We start from the raw sequence: 23094 nt of genomic DNA on the forward strand, positions 1-23094 counted from the left end.
TTTGTTTTTTTTTGTTGTTTGTTGTTGCATTCTTTATTTGTTTAAAGACTTAATAACATTCATTATCCGTATAATTTACACTGCTACACAGGGTTTTGGCTTAAGTTCTCTATGGATTTGAATATAATTTCACTAGTTATGCTCTTAGCCTATTAACATTTAACAATTGGTTTCGTCGTACAAGAGAGAGGGTTACACAGAGAGATATGCCTTAAGGTGTGCGTCATACGTATAAGTTCAGTGAAATCGATGAATGGCAGAGGGTGAGTGAGGATGGTGTTTGTGGCGTTTTCTTTGCTAAGCATTTCAATTACAAAGCTTTTCACGGCCAATAGCTGGAATTTGGGTTTAAGCGAATTAGGGATGGCCGAGTGTAGCGATTGAGAATGGAGATTTTTGTAGGTATTTAATTTTCCCCTTGGAATTTTCTTCTTTTTTTTAAATATAATGTTCTCCAACAATCTTTCGACACACATCCATCTCTAGTTCGTAAATACTACTTTATTTTCAAAACTTATCAGGAAAACTATCCTTAAAATATATACAATCTTATGCTAGTTTTACTTCTTGGATATCTAAAGTTAAGCAATGGAAAATGGTAACTATTAATATCCTGGAAAGCAATACGATTAATTCACAAACTTAAATAAACACAACGAAAATAATGAAAATCTATTTAATTTGTAATTATTTTTGTACGCCTGTACATTAATACAAATTAGTTTTAGACAGATCTCTTTTAATATATTCTCAAACTATACGGATTCTACCTTGTCTGTATTTTAAGCTTTAGTCAGGATCAAGTTTTGAATTGATTCTAAATCTTAATTACTCGTTATTTCTAACACAAATATGCTTCCATTTGGATTATTTCTTCATCCAAAGGATATGCTTAAACTATGAAATGATTAAATATTGGGAGCTCTTAAACCCTATTCGTTTTGGCTACTTACTTGGTTTAAAATACAATATACAATATCTGTTAGGCATACGTACATATGTATATATTCGTCTTTCTTTATTTTAAATATATTTTTTTTCATATTTCTTTATTTGTTTTCTTCACTTGTATTTTTTTGTTTTGTTTGTGTGTTTCTTAGCAAACAACTTTGAGCATTTTTCTTAGGAGCTAAGAAGCAGAAAGCCCAGAGAGGAACAACGACATTCTATGCTATAAATAGACTCCATCTAATAATTATTTATATGTAGATATGTACAGACATACAGTGAAGCAGGACCAATACGCGGCGTATACTTGATGTAAATTCAAATATTTACAAAGAACTTGATGGGATTTTCAAACCAAACAATGGATGCTTTTCCTCCTCCTCCTCCTTCTCAACCTCATCTCTATTGGCCAACATCTTTGTTAATTGTTATCTACGTGGATCAGCGTTCACGTTTAATTGGGTCGACAGCCGCCTGCTGCCGGTCGTCCTTCTATTGCAAGTCCATCTCCAGTGGCAGCAGCAGCCCCCACTCCCTTGGATGGTCGTCGGAAGGCTACACAGAAATGCTATTAAGACTGGCAGCGCGTAGAGGGAAACGCGTGCAATTGATTTGGAAGCTAATATGCGTGACCAGGGCGCAGATGAGCCCGTTACTGTGCCCCATACTGATGATGATGATGCTGCCGCACTGGAGGAGGCGGCACTTGCCGCCGCTGATGTGGCCGCTGCGGGGCGTCGACTCTTCTTCAGTTGTTTGTCTGCTGGGGAAAGCGAAAGGAAAACAGTTGCAAAAGTTTTGTCTGTATGTGTGTATGTGTGCGTGTGTGTGTGTGTGGAACAACTGTTGCTGTGGCCGATGATTGATGATCACTTACCTTCCAGGGGGGACTGTGACTTGTCCAGCGACTGGTGGGACTTGGACATGACCGTCTCTCGTGACTCGAGAACGGGTATCCTCTGGTGCTTGTCACTCTCCACGCTCTCCTCGTTGCTCTGCCAATACACGGAGGAGATTTTGGCGACACACTGCAGCCGTGTCCCGGAAAATGCAAAAGGGGACGGGAAAACTTACATCAAATCTGTGTACATTGATAAATGTGCTGACTAGCGGGGTGGGGCAGGAACGGAAATGAGGATAATGCGGAAGGCGGTGCACTGCTCCATTGGTGTCATTCTCTTGACGGCATAGTAAAAGTTTTATGTTTTCATTAACTCCTCCCGGTACGGGGCGCATAGCCCAAAAATTACCCGCATACTCTCTTACATCTCCAAAGGACGGAGGACACTCAAATATACGAGTATGCACAAACGGACAAGCACACATCCAGGACACACTCATATGCAAACGGACACACATCGAGTGTGTGGCCAATGGTTGTGGCACAGTGGAATAAACTGGGGGGAAACTTCATGTAGAAATTTTACTACAATATATAAAAATACTCTGTAAAAGTATCCAATGTAGTTTAATAGAATACCAATCCAAAATAGGGATCCTGGGATCCACATCGATTTATTTATCGAGGACTGAAAGTTCTCATGGTAGTTTTTATTTAAACTAAAACTATGGATTTCCCTACCACTGTGCGGGCGCTGGTCATGTCATAAGAACATTTCGTCTCTGCCACCCGCGTTCGCATGAAATTTTGTGGCTTGTTCAACATACATTTGCACTTGCACCACCACCCAAAAACACCCCACAGCCCCATACCCCAGCCAAAACCATCTGATGTGGCGGATGTGTGGATTGGTCAGTGGGCAGAGGCAGAGGCAGAGCAGTGGCGAATGTACGGTCAGGGGTGAGTGGTTGGGCTGCCAACTGCGTCCGAATGGATAATAATCAACATGAGCTGCCGTGTTATGTTGTCGCAAATTGAATCAGAGGAGCGCTCTGCTGCTGCTCCTCTGCACCGAATGTCGCCATGAATGTATCAATTTTCATGGCTGTAATCAGCTTAAAGCCAGAGGAGAACGAGGACACCCACCAGGCACCCATCAGATCAGTTCGAAGTCCGTGACTCACCTTCAGCTTCATGTCGCCGTGCTTGAAATGTCATCCGCGGACGCGGAACTCCAGCCCCAGTCGCGCCACCTCCAGACCCTCGCGGCCCACAATCAGCGGTTCGTAGGGCCGCAGCAGGGAGCGATTCGCGTGCATCCCGTTAATTAGCCAACTGAGATGGCAAACCGGCTTGGAGGCCGCCGAGGTACAGTTGACGCGCACCATGTCGCCAATTTGGTAGCGTGGCTGTCCGCCGGTGATCTGTGGCCCGTGCTTTGGTGTCACTACAATTTTAGAGGAGAGAGAGAAAGTCCAGAGATTAGTGAGATGCTCCTGGATTTAAGGATTTGTTTGGGTGGATTGGTTGGTGGAGGCTGTTACCGAGTTAAAGCGGTACTTGGGGGGTCAATTGAATTTTGGCTTTCTGTGTAGCCAGCAATGATTTTTCGGGTGGCAGAGTGTTTGTGATTAGGGCAAGGGTAACCTTCTAAGACTGTGCAACTGCTCTGCAATATTTAATAGCTAATATATCGATGCAAGTCTACTACTAAAATACAAACCACAAAATGGTGTCATCATTTGAATGTGTTTTCATTTCTATAATAAGATTTCATTTAACATTCCTTTGAATATTGCATTCCCATCCAAATGAAGTTGTTTTCAACCAAACAAGATTGATTGTTAATTTGGTTATTGGTTCGAAACAAGAATTCTATTTCGTTCGCTATCAGACGGACCAATTAAAGCCCGCATTCCTCCACCTCCTGCCAAAACCCCAACCGAGCTGCCAGCGCAAATTCATTTTAATCTAAACCAAAAACTAAACAAAAAGTAAATATAATAAAATACTGCACACAAAAATGTCCACAGCTATTCTGGTTCGCATTTTTTTACACGTTGTTGCATTTGATTTGTTCTTCTTTTTTTTTGTTGGAGGCTCCCTGCTGCCGGTTTTTTTGTTGCCTGCTTTTTGCGGAGCCCAGCTACAGCTGCCTGCCCGGATGAATGTTGGCACATAATGGAGAGCACATACCCGTACTTTTGTCTGTTCTGTCTGTTTGCTGCCCGACCTGGCTCGCTGCCAAATGGGTCAACGAGGGGAGAAATCGAAGAGAAATTGTATCGACTGCAGTCGAGCATAATCGATAAATTCTCATTTGATGAAAACTTGAAGCAATTTAAAAGGAAATAAGCGAAAATCCAACAACGATTTTTCACTAATAATGTTAATAAATGCTTTTAAAATGAGAAAATCTCTAAGAGTAAAGAAATTAAAAGAAAAATCCAGAGGAAAAAGGGTCAAGAAAAAGTTCCATTATTTGGTATTGTCCTTTTCGTACTTTTTCTTTACTTTATTTTCACTCGACTCTTTCCTATTGTTTTTCTATTCTTTCTTTCACTCTTTCTGATTGTTTTTATACACTTCTTTCTACTGCTTCTTATTGTTCGCCTCAACTGAACTGAACGGCATAAATTATTATTTTCAGCGTCTATTTTTACGCTGCTTTGACATTGATTAAGCTGTTGATATTTTTGTTTTACTATTTAATGGTATTTCTCCTTTATTTGTACTCCCTTTAATATTTTGGCAAAAGTTGAACAATTTGCTATCGTTTTTTTTTGTTCCTGTTTTAGTTGAAAGGGCGACTGGGCGGGTGAGCAAACATTTTGTTGTCTGTTCGCTGTATCAATTGGTAATAATTGCTGGGCATTTTTATTATTTGGCCGCCATTGTCCGGCATTGTTTGCCCAAAGGCTTTCTCAGACAAGGGATCCCCATGGAACCCGTGTTCGCATTGCGTGGGCCGTCTGAAGGTTCGGGGCATTGTCTGGGCCAGCGACTGAACAATGGCAACAATTAAGCAGCTGAAACAAATATCTAAGTAAATCCGATGCCCAAATAAACTAACAATTTTTCACCTTAATATCATTTGTTTTTGCATTTCACCCCACAAAAAGGGTCGAAAGGGTGCAGTTTATTGTAAAGAAACGAGTTAAAGTACAGTTTATTGGGGCATTTTCTTTTCGGAGGTGACAACCAGCTTAAAGAGTGTTAAAAGATAACCTTTGTGAGCCCTAAAATTGGTTGTTCTAATTGTAGATGATACCTGAAATAAAGCGAGAACTTATCCTAAGTGAAATGAAATCTCTGATGTGTCATATATATTTTTATATATCTACTCGTATAACTGTTTTGATTTCCTTGATATCGTATATTGTATAATATCCAATTTTCCGACTCGTATTTCCATTATTCATTCAGTGATTTTTTCATGAGGAAACCCATTTTCCATCAGAGGCAACAGAGTGCAACTTTTCAACGCAACTCACTCTCGTGGTGAAGGATTATGTTGAACCAATTTTGCCCCAAACCGGATATTCTCCATCAAATGCAGCTGTGGGTGACTCTGGGTGACTGGGCGACAGTCCCCAGAGCCTTCTCCCATTTTCAATTTCCGCGTATACCCGTACGTATAAACTTCAATTATCGCTTTGTCAGTCGTTGAGTCAGGCATTCAGTTGCTCCGTCGTTCAGACTGTCGGTCGGTGGGCCTGCACAGTATGCACAGGGATGGATCTAATCTAACCAACTGGGTCAAACATATTTGGCCTCGTCATGGCGGCTCATCATTTGCGGGCTGTGCCCTGTAATTGCATTCAATTATTTCAACCAGAATATCGTATGCAGGGCCCCATGAGCCGGCATTAGTTCCATTCGCTTTTCCCATTGCGCATTAATTTCAATACTTACTTGTGTAACAGAAATAACATTTCTTCGATTTACTCCGCTACAACCACCAATGCTAAGACCCCTCTTCCATTGGGGAACATTCGTTGATTCGCTGCAAGAAATGTCCCATTAGCGGAAAAAATGTGAATCTGCTGCAAATGAAACTGTGGTATTACCCTTTTTCATCTCTCTCTATATAGAGACATAACTTAGTCTTTCTTTCCATTTCCCCTTTGCTGTCACCTATCGGCTCTTTACCCGATTTTCTTTCTACTTTTTCCAGCTTTTCTTCGTCTCTTTTGCCAGCCTTTCCTCTTTTTTTTAATGGCTCACAAATTCATTAAGTTTATTGATCCGCAAATCGTCATAGTCATTATGCCTTTGATTTAATCCGCTTAAACCTGAACCTGGTGAAACCCGAACCCGCACCACCTCTACGTAGCATATAGATGCCGCACCCCCCCTTTAGATTTCCACCTTTTTTCGCCATTAAATCCTGAGCGTAATTGAGTAATTTCAATCTGAAAGCGGAAGCGTGTGTAGGCTCTGCGTTGATTGGTCGTCTCTCTCTCTCGCTCTCACAAGCAATCGAGGAAATATTTAGTTAGCCTAATTATGCGATATACCAATTTTGATTGCCTCCATACCCCCGCCATGCCCCAATTGAGTGGTTCTCAATGAGAGAGCGATTCAACTGACGGAAATGAAGGTGAAATTTGCCCCCGGCTCAAACACAATTGTGCTGCAACGACGACGGCGACGACGACGACGACTGTCGATGATAAACATCATCATCATAACGAGAAACGTTTGGGGAACTGAAACTGGGGCAATATTTGGGTCAGAGATGTGTCGATACTCTACGCATTTCATCCGCCTTACGTCATGCATTTGGGGGTATTAAAACTCTTTAGGGGTTTCTGTTAGTCAGTTTGCAAACAATTTATGCGACATGTGTAGGTAAAACATTTCGAATGATCTTTGGGGAAATATTTTGTGTAAGAAATCCGTGATAGACAGCCTTTGAACGGTCTGTTCTATGATTTGTGATGATGATATGTAGCTATAACTATTTCTTTCTAGGTTTAAATTATTTTAATGCAATAAGGAACGTTTTCAATTTAAAAGTTATCGCTTTAATGGTCTAAGATACACTGAAATACAGATTCCAAATTTAAATGCTTTAAATTTAGATAAAATTTACATTTTCTGCAATTGAATATCTTTCATGAAATCGGATGTGGAACCAGCAAAAATATCTGCTTGCCGCATTCCCCTTTAATGAGCTTTCTCTCTCGGATGAGCATTCTCTTTTAGTTCTTCCTGAAAGTCGAGTCGGACTCGGGGCGGCTGAATGAAAAGAAAACTGAGAATTTATCTTGTTCTCTTTGCGCCACGGCCCGCTCTTCCACTGATATTAAACACGTTTATTCTAAGCTTTCCTCTGACGCAGTTTTTCATATAGCGTTTGGCCATATTTTTGCGCCATGTTTTGTTGGATTGCGCAAAAATTTCAAATTAAGTTGCAGAGAGCCGAGAAACACAGCACAGATGAGGAGGAGAAGGTATTTTCTCAGCAGTGAGGAAAGAGCGAGTGGCAGGGAAAGTGGTGGAATAGGAGGCGAAAATCTGAGCCGGATCTGAGACACAGGCTGAATCTGAGGCAATGGCAAAGGCAGAGGGAGTGTCTGAATCGGAGGCACTGCTGTAAGTGAGCAACAGAATTGCATCACGTACATGGGCAATTTGCCAGCGGAATACAATACAAAGGATAAATACACACACACACACATCCTAAAGCCGTGCAGAACACTGGCCAAGAAAAAGGATAGCCAGAGTTTCATCCTACATACATACCTTCTGTTCCATTCTCTTTTATAGGTATACCCGGTAATCGTAACCATGAAGAAGGTATATTGTATTGCGTGATAAACAAAATATAAAATACTGCACCACAAATAGAATACTATACAGAGAGCAAGTTTCCATAAAGTGTTTTGTATAAAGTGGTTTTTAAGCCGCCTTGAAGCCAGAGTTTCCCTTCGATCGTGTTGCCAACTCTGCCTACATATATTTGGATCATATCTAAAATTGATAGAGACATAAATCTGTATAGAGGGTATCCCGCAGTTGATATACCAACAAGTGATTTCGCTTAGATTTTGTTTATTTTTTTTTCGGCACAGGTTTTGTGCTCGAGAATTTGTGAATCGCAGCGAGAAACAATGCCTGGCATAAACTAAATAAATGTGAAATATTTTATATATCTTGTAAAAGAGGAAACTACACGAGAAAAATAAAGGGAGGTGATGATAAAGAAAGAATGAGAGGTAGGTAGAGATATATACATACATATATATATATATATGTATATAAGTATAAAACAAACGGAGGCAGAAATTCTGAAACAGATTACTTTTCGTCGCTTCGTTCGCTCAGTGCAATTAATCTTGCCTTGAATGGTTTCACTCTCTCTCTCTCTCTCTCTCTCGTATTTTCTTTATTTCTCTGTTTTCCCCCTTTTCGTATGTGTATGTGTGCAGATGTATGTATGTATTTTTTTGTTAGCCCACTTTACCACCCCACACCACACAGCACTTACCCACAACAATCATGTCCTCGTGACCGGAAACTGTCTGAAACGAAGGCGCCTCGCCGGACACTTCGCAGCGATACCGTCCAGTCGACTGAAGGCTAACCGAACGTAAAACAACAACCACGTCCGTGGAGTTTTGCAACTGTAAAAGAGGGGAAAAATGTGACAAAAAGAGAGTAAGAAAATGCACAGCAAGGAAAGTGAAAGTTGTACAGCACAGCATAACAGAATCCTTGCAGCAGTTTAATTTTATTGCTTTCCATATGGAAATTTTTTGTTCAAGAGACTTTACAATTTAGTTTAAAGCTAATGCAATTGACGATCATGCTCCACGTATTTATCTTTAGCGTCACGAATGTTTCATCTCTATAGGATATTATTTAAATTAAATTCTGTCTTCTTATTGTCTTTATCATTTGGTGACTCTTCTTCTTCTTCTTCATCCTCATCTTCGCCCTCATCATCGCCATCATACTGATCCCCCTCCTCGTCTTCTTCATCATATTCCTCCTCGCCTGCGATATCTGTGAGGATGTCCAACATATCTTCTAGCGCCTGATCCTTGACAGGCATCACTTGATCCAAATCTTCTGCTGTGGGTGAGACATTGAAGTGCTCCATGGTTTCCTGAAACTTGATGGCATGATCCATGTGAAGAACACGCAGATGTTCCTTCTGGGAGTCCACGTCATGGGTGTTCTGCTCGATGGGATCGATCCAGGGCTTACGGATCTCCGCGACGATCAGACGTATGGCATCCTCTTGGTCGGTGGGTGGAACGGACTGCTCAAGGGTTTGCAGTAATTTTGATTTCTTATTGCCGAGCATTTTGTTTAAAAAGTAACTTAATCTTTCAATTCAAAATGTGAACCCAAATCGAAGGAGAACTAGATTGTTTTATTGAGGAAAAAACTTACCTCAACATCAACTCCGGGCAGGGGAAAGACCTGCCCCGGCGGCATATCCCTTGGTACATAGCGGTAGAACTCGAAGCCATCTTTATACCATTTAACAGAATATAACGACTCTCCATCCAGATCAAACTTGCAACCGAGCGCGGCATCCTCGTGCCGCATTATGTGCTTGGGTATTTTGATTTCGGTCATTGTCAGGCATTCTGCGGCTTCTGCAATTGGAAAACAAAAAGAATTGTTTGTCAACTATTTTGTCACGACTTTAATAAGCCCCTGGCATGCTGCATGCTGCACGCTGCATGCTGTATGGGCTCTCGCTCTCGTTCTCGGTTTCAATGCCAGAACTAAGACCAGGACATAAATAACTGCCAGCAAGTGCATAAAAGTCAAGGAAATCGAAGGCAAGTCGCTCGCTACCGCCCTAGAACGAACGCTAGACTAGAACAATGCGCTTTTGTTTTGCCAACACAATGCCTTCGGATCCCAGAAGGGGATCCCACGAACGAGGAATGAACGAGGCTAACTTGAGAAACGTGTCCTGGTTGGAAAGCTCCGCGTCCTTCTCCGCACCGTCTTTGGGGGGTAGGGTAGGCTTGCTGGGAGAGCTGCGAGTAGATGCTGTCAGGGTGCTCGTACTCAGGGGGTACTCTCGGTTCTGGGGTCTGTTACTGGTTCTGGTTTGGGGGGTAGGGGGTAACTTAACACTCGAGACAATGCCAGAGTGAAATGAAAAGTTGGCAACTTATTTAACAGCCCAAGACAAAGACGGAAGGCTTGTGTACGAGTCGCGTAGGCCCCTCCGCTCGCTCGCTGGCTCGCTCGCAGGGCGATTTGGGTCACGCAAATCGAGATATGAAATTAATATTGCAGAGCCCCGAAATGAACAGCAGCTAGCGAAAGTGGAGCAGCAATCTCTGTCGATTGGGGAGAACTCTAAAACTAGAACATTGTACATTGGATATGGGTCTAAGTTAGTCAAGAGCACCTCTGAAATTCCTCCTACTAGCCCCATGTCTATTTTGCGAAAGATTTAAAGGTTATATTTAAAGGAATACCTTCGCGGCTTATTATTTATATTGTACATCGTGTGTACACAATTTATGTAGCTATTAACGAAACACTTTTTTAATTTGTCTAACAAAACATTTGCTTACATTTAGTTCATTCATTTGATTAGTCATAACACTGGTCGCCATTGCGTCAGCAAACAACAGCAAGCTCTTTATTAGGTGCTTGGCCTCCGATTAAAGTCATTCCCACACTCCAAAACTGATATTGTTAGAATCCAATCAAATCAGGGACATACCCATGCTGTCAAATAGGAATACAAAAGCAAACCGAAAGTCAAACCAAAGTGAATCCCCGACTCTCTGAAGGGAATCTGCCCACATTCTCATTACAACCGGCAGCAGTTAGAGAAGTTATTTTCGGGCAAGTTCAGGAATAACCACAAAGTATTGCCTAAATATACAATTGTCCCGGCAATGGGAGGAAGAGGCCAAACCAAGTGTGTGTCTAAAAATAAGTGCAGCATTTCATTACCAAACAGGAAGCGACATTAAGGCCTTTAAGGCTTTTTTGACGTCGTTTCGTTGGGTTTTTTTGTATTTTTTTTTTGTTTGTGTATTATATGGTCGTTCAACCAAACAGCCAGCGAAGCGACAAACAAACAAAAAATAGAAAGCACAATGCACAAAGGCTTAAAAGAGTAAAACCTATGGGAAATGCTGGCTCTTGGTAACGAAGACTTAGATACCCTTAAGAGCTATCGTTTCTATAGCTAAAGATATAGCTTCTTGACACAATAAGGATACAATTTAAATGTGTGTTTAATGAATAAATAAAATTTTGATGCAATAAATACCGTTCTAAAGTATCTGTGAAAATTTGCAGCCAAATTTAAAGGAAACGGACATTGATATATACACTCTAATCTTTATAATTTCTAGAATAAATTATAAACTCTTTATTGGCGTACGAAATGCCTTCTTTTATGGTCTGCAAACGTATCTTTTAAATCATAATACCCTCTGCAAAGTGTATAAAAGGGAAAAACAGGCGCCATTGAAGCCGATGAGGACGATGGTGACGCTGATGATGACGCTGATGTGATGATGAGGAGAATGGGGATGGGAATGGGAATTGGGTAGAAGGACGTCGCCCACTTTGGGCTTTTTGCTCCTTTGAGTGCACTTCCGCTTTGCGGCTGCAGCGGCGGCGTCGTTTGAGTTCCTGTTTTCCCATTTGCCAACCCCCTCATCCCCAGCGCCCTGTGCGTGGCTTTGGCGGACACTTTGTGGGGAATAAACTCGTATTTTTGCGGGTAGCACACAAGTACAATTTAGTATTATGCACTCTCCACTAGTTGGGTGTACAGCAGCTGCCGCTGCCGCTGCCGCTGCCACTGCAGTGCACTGCCTCCTTCTGACTGCCTTCCCGGCCAAAAGCCTCGCTCGTTGGCGGAAGACAAACAAAGTGCGTTGCCAAAAGGTTTCGCTGCACAAAAGCCCTTTTCCTTTGCCAGGCTCGACACTACAAAAACTCTAGTCTACAAAGCACACACTCCCTTGGTGTTAACTGGAAGTAAATGGAGTTTTTGAAGAAAAAAAAAAACAACCTCAAAGTAATGAGGAGTTTGGTATGAGATAATTGCAAAGGTGTGAATATCTTTGAAGATTCATTTTTTTTTAAATTACGCTTTTTAATAAGTTTTTCTTTCACGATATTGTATGAAAATGCAAAAAAAATTTCCCCATTCGATACAGCTAATAAATATGTACAGACTTATAGACTTACATAGACTTATTCCTTAGGCCTTTGCTTTTATTTTAATGTAATCGGATCTGATTTGGGGAATGGCAGTTTGATGTCACAGCTTTTTAAGTTTGCCATAATCAACAGAATTTTCACCCATTTTCTCCAAAAATGTGTTGATGATGTGATGGGCGACCAAAAGTGAACTTTGACAAATGTCAAGCGCCGCAATTCGAAGGAAGAGCTTTACCACTGCCACGCCCTTGGGCGGCTAATTAATAAGCCAGCTATTCGAAAGTTTTGTCCCCTAACCTGAGCTTTAATTAAGAAGAGCCACTGACAGGGCAGACCGAAGGCAAGATGCTGTGATGATGGGGGGGAGTCATGCTGCTGGCAGGGCGATAAAGTTTTTCATTTGATGTCGTGTAAACGTCATAGTTATGGTCGAAAGGGGCTCACTCAGTGGCTCAGTGGTTCGCCGTGGCTCAGAGTGGTTCAGAGTGGTTCAGTGGCTTTTGTTGCTAAGTACGAGTATGCTTACCTTAACAGACAAAAGTTTTGCTACTTAATTATTGTTGATTTTTAAATGATTTCATTTGCCGCCCGGGGCCAACAAATGTCAGCCACAGACAAAAGTTTCCACCGACTCCGAATGCTTCCCCCAAAATTGAGTTTCTTTTGGGGATTTAGTTTTGCCTCAAAATCTAATTTACAGAAATGCAAAGGGGTTGGAGGAGGAGGAGGAGGAGGTTGAGTGTCAAGTGCAGAAGTTTACGGACCAAAGTTAAGCTTTGCATATCATTATGGCCGCTTTAAGGGGCTAAGTCATCTAAATACTCATAGTGGCCCAGGGACTGGGCTATATAAACTGCTAATCGACTTTCTAAGGGGTTTTATGGGCAATTTGTTTTCATAAGTTTAACATTCGAGTTTTAATTATGTTGGCAGTAAATAAAATGTATGTATTTATATTTAAATTAATAAGAAACTATTCAAAATCAGGTTAAAATAGGCCTAATTCTATGTTCCTATGTATGTTGGAGTACTTTTAAATTATATTCCGGCCATTCAATGCCTGCGTTTTTCAACGGAGCTGACTGCAACTCTAGCCCTAATTTTCACTCCCAAATTTTGGCAAGAACAAAACCAATTTAGAGGCAAAACCAATCAAAATCATCTTTAGCCGAAAACCCATTTAGCAGCAAAATGACAATAGAATCGGCTTACTGAAGCGGATTAGTTACACAATGCAAACAGTACGCATATCCCCCCATCTTTTGGCAAGTTTCAGCTTCCGAACCCCCCAAAAAACAAGTCCTGGCCAAGGCCTCTGCCTCTGCCTCTCTCGACAAAGCCATTGCAATTCCCAAAACAAAATCTGACTGTCATATGAGAGCTCTGTACTGCTTTTCTCTGCCTTGACAGGCAAATGCGAAATGCAATTAATTTTATTAGAGTCCATTGAAAACTCATTGGAAAAGAGCAAAGACACCAGAGAGAGGTAGAGAGGGATACAGAGACGGAGAGATGGGGGGGTGGGTCAGAAGGCAGAAATTTATAGCTCTGCCAAGGCTTCACTTACAATGCAAATTTTTTTCAGACCACACCAGACCAGACCATAGAGACAGGGGCAGAGACAGCAGGAGATGCAGGGAGGCAAAAATTATGATGCGGCTTAGTCTGGGGCATGGAATAGGGCTTGGATGGATCGATGGGGCAGACCGGATGCCAAGCCTTCAGCAAATAAAGATGTTTTTGCCATGTTTCGCAGACGCCAGCAGCATCAATACGCATCAATCCATGCGAGCCCCCTTTTAGGCCGGTCCAAGCCCCAGACTAGAACGTGCTTAATCTGCAATCAGAAGCGGAAGTTGCTCCTCATCCAGGCACTCCTCCTGAACCTCTTTCTGTCTCCATCTCCATCTGCATCTCAGTTTCAGTTTCAGAGTCTGCCTTTGACGATGAGTGCAGCGTTGTCCACAAAAACGGGAGCACGTCTCCCCATTTTTGCCTCCAGCCCAATGCCCCCTAACAGCTCCCAGTTGTCAGCTCAGTGGAGCTTTTGCTGCATTGCAGGCGCACTTTCATTTGCATATCTCACAGCAGCAACACCAAAAAAAATATATATATCTATATCTATATATATGTATAAAGAATAATGAAAGATGAGAGAGATGCATATACTCGTACACAAAAAACTTGGCAACCATCGATCGATTGGCATTCCTCTTACAATAGACGGTTAATCGCAGGGCAACAAAGTCAAAAGTTTCTCTTTCGATTGCATACCATGGAATTTTTGTGCCAATATTTGTGTTTGTTATTTGCTTCCCCAAAGTTGCATTCTGTTTGGTTGGAAAGCAGGAATGCACTTGTTTTTGCAGCATTCTATAATTGATTATAAGGGAGGAGTGCACCAAACAATTGTGGGTGCAAACCGTTGTGAAAAAATATAGGCCTGTTCAGCCAGAAAAGTGAAACGTTGTAATGTAAATTTAATGTAAATCAGTGAATGCAAGAATATGTTAATTGTTGTTATTTTGGGTTTAAAGATAGTTAAAAGAAAATAGTGTCCATTTCGGGTCAGTGTCCTAGTCCACATGCAGGCTTACGGGAACAAAGTGACTGTTGCCTCACATTCGCTTTTTGTTTGATCTATTTTTTGGCCATTCGTCGTTTCTTCGTTGTCGCCATCTTTCGTCTCCTACGTGCGATTCTTGTTTGTTTTAGTATTTATTTTGTTTGTCTATTGCATCTATTTGATGGTTTGATGGTGTTAAATTGTGTCTGGAAGGTCAATTTTCATCGCCTGCTGAATGAAAAGCTCCCTTCGCTCCTTGGCTAACTTGCAAAGAAGTTCGTTGCTAAACTCCATCTCTGGTGGTTGAGGGGCTGGCATTGGCACAAACTTCAGGAGTGGATCGCCAGACAGCTTTCGTGCCAGCCAAAGGAAGGGTGCTCCCAAATTGAAATTCTTTTTAACCGATATTTTAAGGTAGCAATCTTTCTCGGGGGTCAGGACGCTTCCCTCGAGATCAACCATATTTTCGCAGATGACTGCTGCATTTGCAAAAGGAGCGCTACATAAGAAACTCAATTCCCATTCGTAAACTTTGTTGTATGATAAACTCGAGGTCGTATCGAACAGGATGATGGCACAATCTGGATTTATCTTCTTCTTGTTCTGGATAATCTCCTCACCGTTTTTGTCCCACATAACGAAACATATTGGTCCGCGATTGGTGTAGAAAATCAGCTCATTTTCTTTGTTTTCAGTTTTAATATCCACATTCTTGAATTCCCCGCTCAGGTGGCGGTTGATAAATGAGGTTTTGCCAGTACCTTTCTCCCCAAGAATCACGCAGTTAACTTTTGGCATTTCCATATCCATTCCAGTCATTTCTTGATAATTTTGCTAGTTTTTGTCTGCAATTGTCTTACGTGAAGTTATTGTATTGTCAATTTTTTTTCGCACATACCAGGAATTTTTTAAGTAAAAAAAATGTTAAATCTTTGCTTTGTTTTTAGCAAACAAAATTTTCTAACATCCCAGTGTGGCACAGAAAACTTCTGATAGAATGAATTTCAGTTTTTATGTGAAACGAATTCATAAATTTTTCGACACGTCAAGCGGCCAGGGCTGCTACAGCAATATAATGTCAGTAGGGTTGTCACATATAAAATAAATACAAACAATTTTATAAAGCTCAGTGGAACAACTTCTAGAGTCACAATTATTGATTTTGTTTTAGAATTTATCTATCACTATTACCAAATATCTGTTATTCACCGTAATTACCGCAAATTGTGTTATACTGAATGTCAATTGAAATTACAAATATGTGAGTTTAATCAGGCCATCCATCAGTCGAACCTAATTTTGGGGCTGGCATGCAAAAGGGATGACTATTTTCTTTAATTAGAATATCAATTAAATTACTAAACACACAGAACGCTTGCGGACAGCTGTAATAATATAATTAAAATTCACTTCGACTTGAAAACAGACTAATGTCAAAAACATTCCTCCACTCGGCTCACAATTATCCACACCCACTGGCACCCACACATCATGGAATCAATTAATTCAATTAAATTTGAAACATCGATATTAACGTTATATGATTAATTACATTGCGTGGAATGGAATCGCCTGAACGAACACATTGCGGGAGAGCGCCCGAAGGTGGAGGAGACATGCAAAATTAATGTTGGCTAATTTATATTTAAGGAATCAAATTGATAAAAGACAGAACCCCCCAAGGTGTGCTAAAGATTAGTCAAAACAAAGTCAAAATATAAATGGGTGATGAACTAGTTTGATATATATACATACGCATGAATGTATGTTTCAATTGATTATAGTTCAGAAGGCATTTTAAATCACCAGGGAAACGTTGTTTATTGGTAATCGTACCCAGAGATAACCACAATGTTCTTAGTCATTAGAGTTTCAATGCATCATCGATTGTCGCAAACTATTATATTATATTATTATATTCATATGCCACAAGCTAATTACACATTTTCGCCACCTCGTGAAGTGGCTCCCTTTAAATCGACCTTCAACAGGGCGCTTACTCTTACTCTTACTCTCTTAATCTTGGGGAAAATCACTTGCTAATACAAATCGTACTTATAGGTATTTATAAGGCCTTAACAATTCCAGGCAAATCTTTAATAAACTCTCCTTGAAGGCGCTTGAATTGTACAGGCTCTGGATGTGGATTCGTATTTGGTCTGACTGTTTTCTGTAATGGTTTGTTCTTGGTGGGGAGTGCGTGTCGCTCAACATTAGTTTCATGTGCTGCCAATAAATATGTACTTCCTTCGGACAGTTGCTCTGGCTCCTTTTGTTAGTTACAGTTTGGCCAAAGTGTGCGCGCCACGTTAACTTAATTTCATTATTTGTTGCTTTCTCAAGTTCTCGTATGTTCACTTTTGTATACCCTGGGCATTGGAGTACCAAAGGTATATTGTATTACAGCCAGAAGGAAAGCTAAGATCTAGGAAACCTAAAGAGATATACACTTTTGTATACAAGTTTTGGAAGGTGAAGCCTCTTGAAGTGCAGATATAAATCGGTTTATGTCACGTAAAAACTACAGAAACTCCACTCGCTACTGGGTATCTTATTGTCGATGCTGTCGTCTGCTTGTAATGGTCTTTCCCCTCTGTATTGCTTCACTTGAATTCCATTTCTATATGCGGCATGCGTACGTGACCTCATAATAGGAAAATAAGATTTCTATCTATAATTCAGGCAATGCGCTCAGCCAGCTAAGTGCCAGCAAATAATAATCATTTCTATTTCTCTTTTTTCCAGGGAGTTTGTCTAGACAGAAATTGTATTTGTCAGTAATTATTATTTCGCTCTCTGTCGCTCACAGTTCGGAAAGGAGAAGAACTCCGAACCAAGTTTCTTCCTTTAATAGTAAGCACAGAGATCTGTGGCAGCAGAAAGTTTTTTTTTTCGCTTTGACAAGTTTACCGCAAAAGGAAACGGAAATGGGAATGGAAAAAAACTTAAACATGTTTATTTATTTAATTAAATGCGGCATCATGAAAGTTCTGTACTGTATTTATCCCGCCCTCCGCCTCTCTATATCTCTCGTGTTTTTTTGCTGGCAATCAAGTTAATTAAGTTGAAGGTTTTTGCCACCAACGACACATAGATGACATAAATTAATATTAATAAAATATATTAATTGCATTTGTGCGCGCTAATGAAATATGTGTGCGTATTATTAAATCGAATATTTCCCTTGAAAAACTTGGGCCAAATTGTTATTTTTATTTATAGAAAAAAAAAAAAAACCCTTAACTAAATTATGGAATAGATACTCTGAGTTTCATTTATACAAGAGTATCAAATCAATCAAAACTGTTTCGCAACTCTTCCGCTTTCAATTGCGAGTGTAACTGATTGCTTTGCCACTTTCTAAATGTCTAAATTATTCACGACCTGAGACAAGCCCCCGGCTGTTGAAGAGTCAAAAGTCTTTCCCCATCCGGAGGTTTAACCGCGACTGTTGCTTGTTTGCCAGTTAATTTTGTTTAGTTTTCGCGAAGCAGTTTGTTGAACTTAATTAAAAATAAATAACAGGCAGTGGCGAAAGTTGTTGTTTATTCATGGGAAGTGAAATACGAAGGGGAAAAGATTTCGTGAGAAAGGATTTCCTTCAAGAAAATGGGTGGGGATCGCCTTTGACAGCCTTGACTTTGTCGGGGACTTTATAAACTTGAGTAGGTCTCAAAGGGGATTTCCCTATCGATTATTGAATGAATTTTAAATGAGTTATCTTTCAAGTGGAACACATGGCGTATGATTTATGTATATTTGAGGGGTGAATTTTCCAGCTGGATGGTAGAGTTTTTCCTTACCGTAGCAGAGTTGTAGCAGAATCCAGGCAAGGATGAGGTGGCGACGTTTATATTGTGGAGCATCCATGGTGCTGTTGCATTAACCTTCTCTTTCTCTACTACTGTATCTCTTATTTTGTCTCCTTCTGTGCTTTCCACACTGTCTTTCACTTTCTCTATGTGGTTTTGTTGTTCTGTTTTCTTCAAAGAAGTTTCTTGGGCGAAACTTTAATTTTTCAATTTGTTGCGGAATTTTCGGATATTCTTCTTATTCATACACTCGCTCTTCCTATTCCTCTATCTGTATCTCTCCCACTATTTCTCTCCGTGTTTGCTTTTGCTTCGTTTGCGTTTTCCTCTTGTCTCATTTGTGCAATGCAATAAATTTTCCCTTGACCGCCAACGAGGGAAAGCGTCAACCAATTGCTTTTCTTGTCCTGGCTCGCTCCGTCGTCTGCTTATTTATATTTATTTTCCATGAGCTCGTTGCTATTTGCTTTTCCTATTAACCGCGCTCTACTGTACAGTACACACCCCCACAAATACACAAACGGGCAGTCACATTTACATGCTATATCCTGTCTGTTGTGCGCGTTTCCCCTATTTGTGTTTGCTCCTCTATTTGGCTATGGGTTTTTTTCTTTCTATTTCTATTTCTCGTTCTTTTTTCTATTTCGGGCTTCCTCTACTTCGGATTCTTCTGTGTAGTCTCTGTCGCTTAACGCACTGTATTTAATTGAAACATCAGCAAAAGTTTCCGTGTGGCAGGAAGTCTGTGAATGGTAGAAAATTGAGACGTATTGAATATTTATCTAAGTTCAAGTTGAGTTTTCGATCGAAAGAGTCTTGAGAGTCTTGGCCAAGTGTCATTAAAGGTTGTGTAACTAAACGTAAATGTTGGGTGTCGACTACAGCCGTTCGAGTCTTACCAACTCTCAAGGTTCAAGCTGTATGCTTGAACCTCATACCAATCGATGTCAAAATATTATTTATTTGCATCAACGAATTTTAGCCAGCATTCCTCATTTCGATATATCTCATGATTGCTTAATAAATGTAACTTCTTAAGCTGACATGCAACCCCTGTAAATCATGCATCTTCTTCATAATCTTACAGATGTGTAAATACATACGTATACGTACATGTATTCCGTACGTCAGTATCTATGGCTGCATTCACTAATTACAATGAATATTTGAGTAAATTATATATTGCAAACCCTGCTGGGTTTCCCTCAAAGTAAATTTCCTCAAGCATATGCAACTGCGAAACTGCTTCTTCGTTGAGGAAAGATCTTAAGTGACAGAGACAGTTTTCCTGTGTACTGCGAGCACACAAACAATAAACCAAATGAATTAATCATACAATTTATGGCCAATAAATGATAATATGTATTAAATGCTCTCCCAGCCAGGAAGCAAAGTACTCTAAGGGATAAACAGAGAGCCCTCAAATCAGAGGACTTGAGGCCATCTTCGAAATCAAATATCATTGAGTAAAGGCATAAATTAACAATCATTTTGACGACGAAGACGACATGCGGGCGGGCGATTGTGTAATTGTTCTTGGGGTCTAGCTAAAATTAAATTTGCATAAAATCAATTAAAACCGAAAATCTACCCGAAAAGCATACAAAGGAAGCAACGGGGGTAAAACACAGAAAGGAAATCCTTTTTGGGGAAAAGTTTTCCAAAATGAAAATCATGTTTTGTAATTAGAGGCCATGAATAATTTTAGCACCTTGTTGTCAGCTATTTTAAGATGTGGCTCACACGTATACACGTATACAAACCCCCCTGTCGAACGGTGCGAGTGAGTGGCTTATGCAAAATAGTTGGAGCACACACACACACACACTGCGTATACTTGATGTTTGGCCAAGTCTCAGTCTTTTGCATAATTAATTATGTGGCAGTCATGGCACTGGCTTGTTAAATATGCAAATATATACTCCTATACCGTCGTATACAAGGTCTAAAACGACTCTTGGACTTGGGTCACTAACATCTCTGTAGCTCTGTAGCTTCTGTATCACCCGTATCCGTGTACATGGAAATCTTTTGGTTGAGATTTTTACCACAAATTGAATTTCGTCTCCCTTTAAAAGTGTTTTCTTCTGCTGCTTTAAAGCGGGAGGACAGGACACACTGGATGTTGGCCACAGATTTGCTTATAAGGCCATGTTCAATGGCTTGTCGGAACACACGGAAAGTCATGTGGCACACACACACACGCACACACATGGAAAAGGTGGCAGAGAGAGGAGGTGGTGACAAATGCTAGGGTTAGGAGCAGAGGCTTAGGAGCCGCCTTGTCGTATGTTGCATGTGCACATGTGGGCTGTGGATGAGAGAGGTCTCTGAATGCCAAATGAAGAAATGACTGAATGGCTCTATACGGGAAGTGCCTCACTGACTGAATGACTGGCACTGCTCTCTCTCTCTCTCTCTCTCTTACTGTATCTGTGTGCTGGCTCTGTGTGTATTGGCCGATTGTGCGTTTCCATGTGTGTGTAAGTTGGGGCCATGGCCAGTCCTTGATGTTAGGCATTTTAAGGCACACTTTTGCTTTAAATTTAAATCGACTTTCGGATATGGCCTAGAGAATTAGAACGGTCTTGAGGTAGGTAATGGGAAAGGTCTCAAACAAAAGCTTTAATTCAGATTTCAATTCCAAAAATACTTTATTTTGTCATTATAAATAGAAGAACAATCATTTTTAATATTTAACTTGTTTAATTTCAATTCATGCAGCAAATGAATGCAAATATGAACTTTTTCCATTATGCAAAAACAATAAATCGAAAGCAAATCATTGATAAATAATTGTTATGGGCCATAATCAAATAAACGCTGAACAGCAAACAAAGAAATGCTGCTAATATTTCCTCAAAAACATAAACCATAATAAAGAAATATGCTACCAGTGGACTGGTAGTATGAGTAATTTCCATGGCCTAAAGACCATTAAAAACATGGCCAATGAAATAAATTTCAAAAATTGGCCCACTCCTGAAAAAACATTTCTCTAAAATATGTTTTCTCAATGATGGCTGGTTGGAAAAATCTCGTTTTTATTTCGGACTATATCCATTTTTTTAGTGCCAATTGATGGGGTCGTAAAACCGTCTAACCATGGAAGTGACCTCTTGGAGAGTTTAGGAATTTAACGATCTACCAGAGGGGGCAGTTCCACCTCGTATCCCTGCTCCTCTCTCATTTACTTCGCTTGGAACCACCTGGAACTAAATGAGACTAATGAAAGACCATAATTCAGAGTCCAGAGGCCAGCCAGGCAGTGTCCCACAGCTCAGCGTCTAAAATTAATTGGCATTGTGCGGGAATTTAATATATAGGTACTAATACATGCGGAGTATGAAAATGGCAATAGATGTGGGGTGTGTATGGCTGTATCTGGCTATAGAATTTCATAATTATAATAATTTATGTTGACACCTGAGGCGTGTGCACAAATTGAACAGGGGATGCCCCCAAGGTCCACCAAGTTAATAAAACTTTAAGTTACAATTTGTGTGTGTTTCCCTCTCTCTCTCTATCTCTCTCTGTCTCTTACACTCCCCCTGTATTTCTGTCTCTGTCTCACTTGCCCTGGGGAAATCTATAGGAAATTGTTTGTGGCATAATACTTACTTATGACTGGTATTTTTCTTCGTTTTTTTTCCTGGCCAACCTTAAGGAACCGCTGAGGTGACGCTTGGACCTTGGAATCGCGATTTGCGGGAGTGTAGAAAACTTGGGAGGACTTCAAAGGAGGTGTTCTCTCTCGCTTTTTCTAGCCTTAAGAGTTGGTTGGCCACGTGCATAATAATAACAAATGATTGCTTGTCACGCACGTAACGGTACTTTCATTCATAATTTATGCATTTTAATTTGTCAAAACGTTGGAAAACAGTATGAGGGATTCCCCCTTTCTGAATTAAAGCCACACACACACACACATTCGCGCGCACGAGAACTTCTTTATGAATATGAATTTCTGTTTAGAGACTACTTAGTTTTGCTCTGTTTTGCTATCCTTCTACTCGTACGAGTAGTGCAGCTGGTGTTTGTTTCGAATACTTTTTATTCATAATTTACACTCACACACACACACAGTCTCGCACTCAAACACCCACGACTAGAATGCTACACGCACGATGGTCGCAGTGCGTTCGGCAAAAACGCGTTTGGGTGGATACCAGAGCACGGAAGGAGCACGCAGGAGTTTCGGCGTCGCGTCGCCAACCACACAGCACCAATAACCGACCAAGACTAAAAGCTTTGCTCCCCTTATTACCTGCTTTTTACAGGCCCCACACACACACAGTGGCGCTCCACAGAGGGCTGGACGCGCACGACGATATCACAGGCTAAGAACGGAACACGCGAACGAAAGATGACTCGGCAAAAGAGTGGGTGGCTGGGGGGACGTGTGTGGAGCGGATGGATGGGAGAGTATTATGCTGGAGAGACATAAACTAATTCGCGTTGTCTGAGGTTACGAATACAAAGCTAACGAGAGAGAGAAAAACATGCTCTTTGTTTGTTTCATTTCCATTTTGTTCCACATACTGCTAGTAAGTAGTGATGTTAATGGGCTTAACAGCTCAAGATAACATCACTATGTAGGCTATGTATTCTAACATTGGGCTGTTAGGGTTTGAAACTGTTAAAATAGGGGGACTATTTTACTTCTACAGCACCTTAACATGTCTTATCAGAATGTTACAGAACATAACATAGCTCTGCTAAACTTAGCAGAACATAACATTGAATTTAATTAG

General features: G+C 40.7%; 3 protein-coding genes across 3 annotated transcripts; all 3 read right to left on the reverse strand.

Annotated features, from left to right (window-relative positions):
• On the reverse strand, positions 1 to 22569 carry LOC111073359. The gene is given in 7 exon segments (XM_041593888.1): positions 1 to 1708; positions 1826 to 1976; positions 2974 to 3236; positions 8286 to 8421; positions 9197 to 9405; positions 18332 to 19083; positions 21962 to 22569. Coding segments are annotated over 6 exon segments (1158 nt in total). The 5' UTR covers positions 18399 to 19083; positions 21962 to 22569; the 3' UTR covers positions 1 to 1376.
• LOC111073361 (histone chaperone ASF1) lies at positions 8513 to 9151 on the reverse strand. Its single transcript, XM_022365642.2, has one exon. The coding sequence runs from the start codon at positions 9105 to 9107 to the stop codon at positions 8646 to 8648; it is 462 nt and encodes a 153-aa protein (XP_022221334.2). The 5' UTR covers positions 9108 to 9151; the 3' UTR covers positions 8513 to 8645.
• On the reverse strand, positions 14421 to 15556 carry LOC111073360 (GTP-binding nuclear protein Ran-like). The gene is made up of 2 exons (XM_022365641.2): positions 15427 to 15556; positions 14421 to 15373 (listed from the first exon to the last, which is right to left on the reverse strand). Exon 2 carries the CDS (start codon positions 15345 to 15347, stop codon positions 14724 to 14726), a length of 624 nt encoding a protein of 207 aa, XP_022221333.2. The 5' UTR covers positions 15348 to 15373; positions 15427 to 15556; the 3' UTR covers positions 14421 to 14723.
• Positions 22570 to 23094: the final 525 nt, after the last annotated feature.

Source organism: Drosophila obscura, unplaced genomic scaffold (genome assembly GCF_018151105.1).
Source record: "Drosophila obscura isolate BZ-5 IFL unplaced genomic scaffold, ASM1815110v1 contig_200, whole genome shotgun sequence".
Lineage (NCBI taxonomy): Eukaryota > Metazoa > Arthropoda > Insecta > Diptera > Drosophilidae > Drosophila > Drosophila obscura.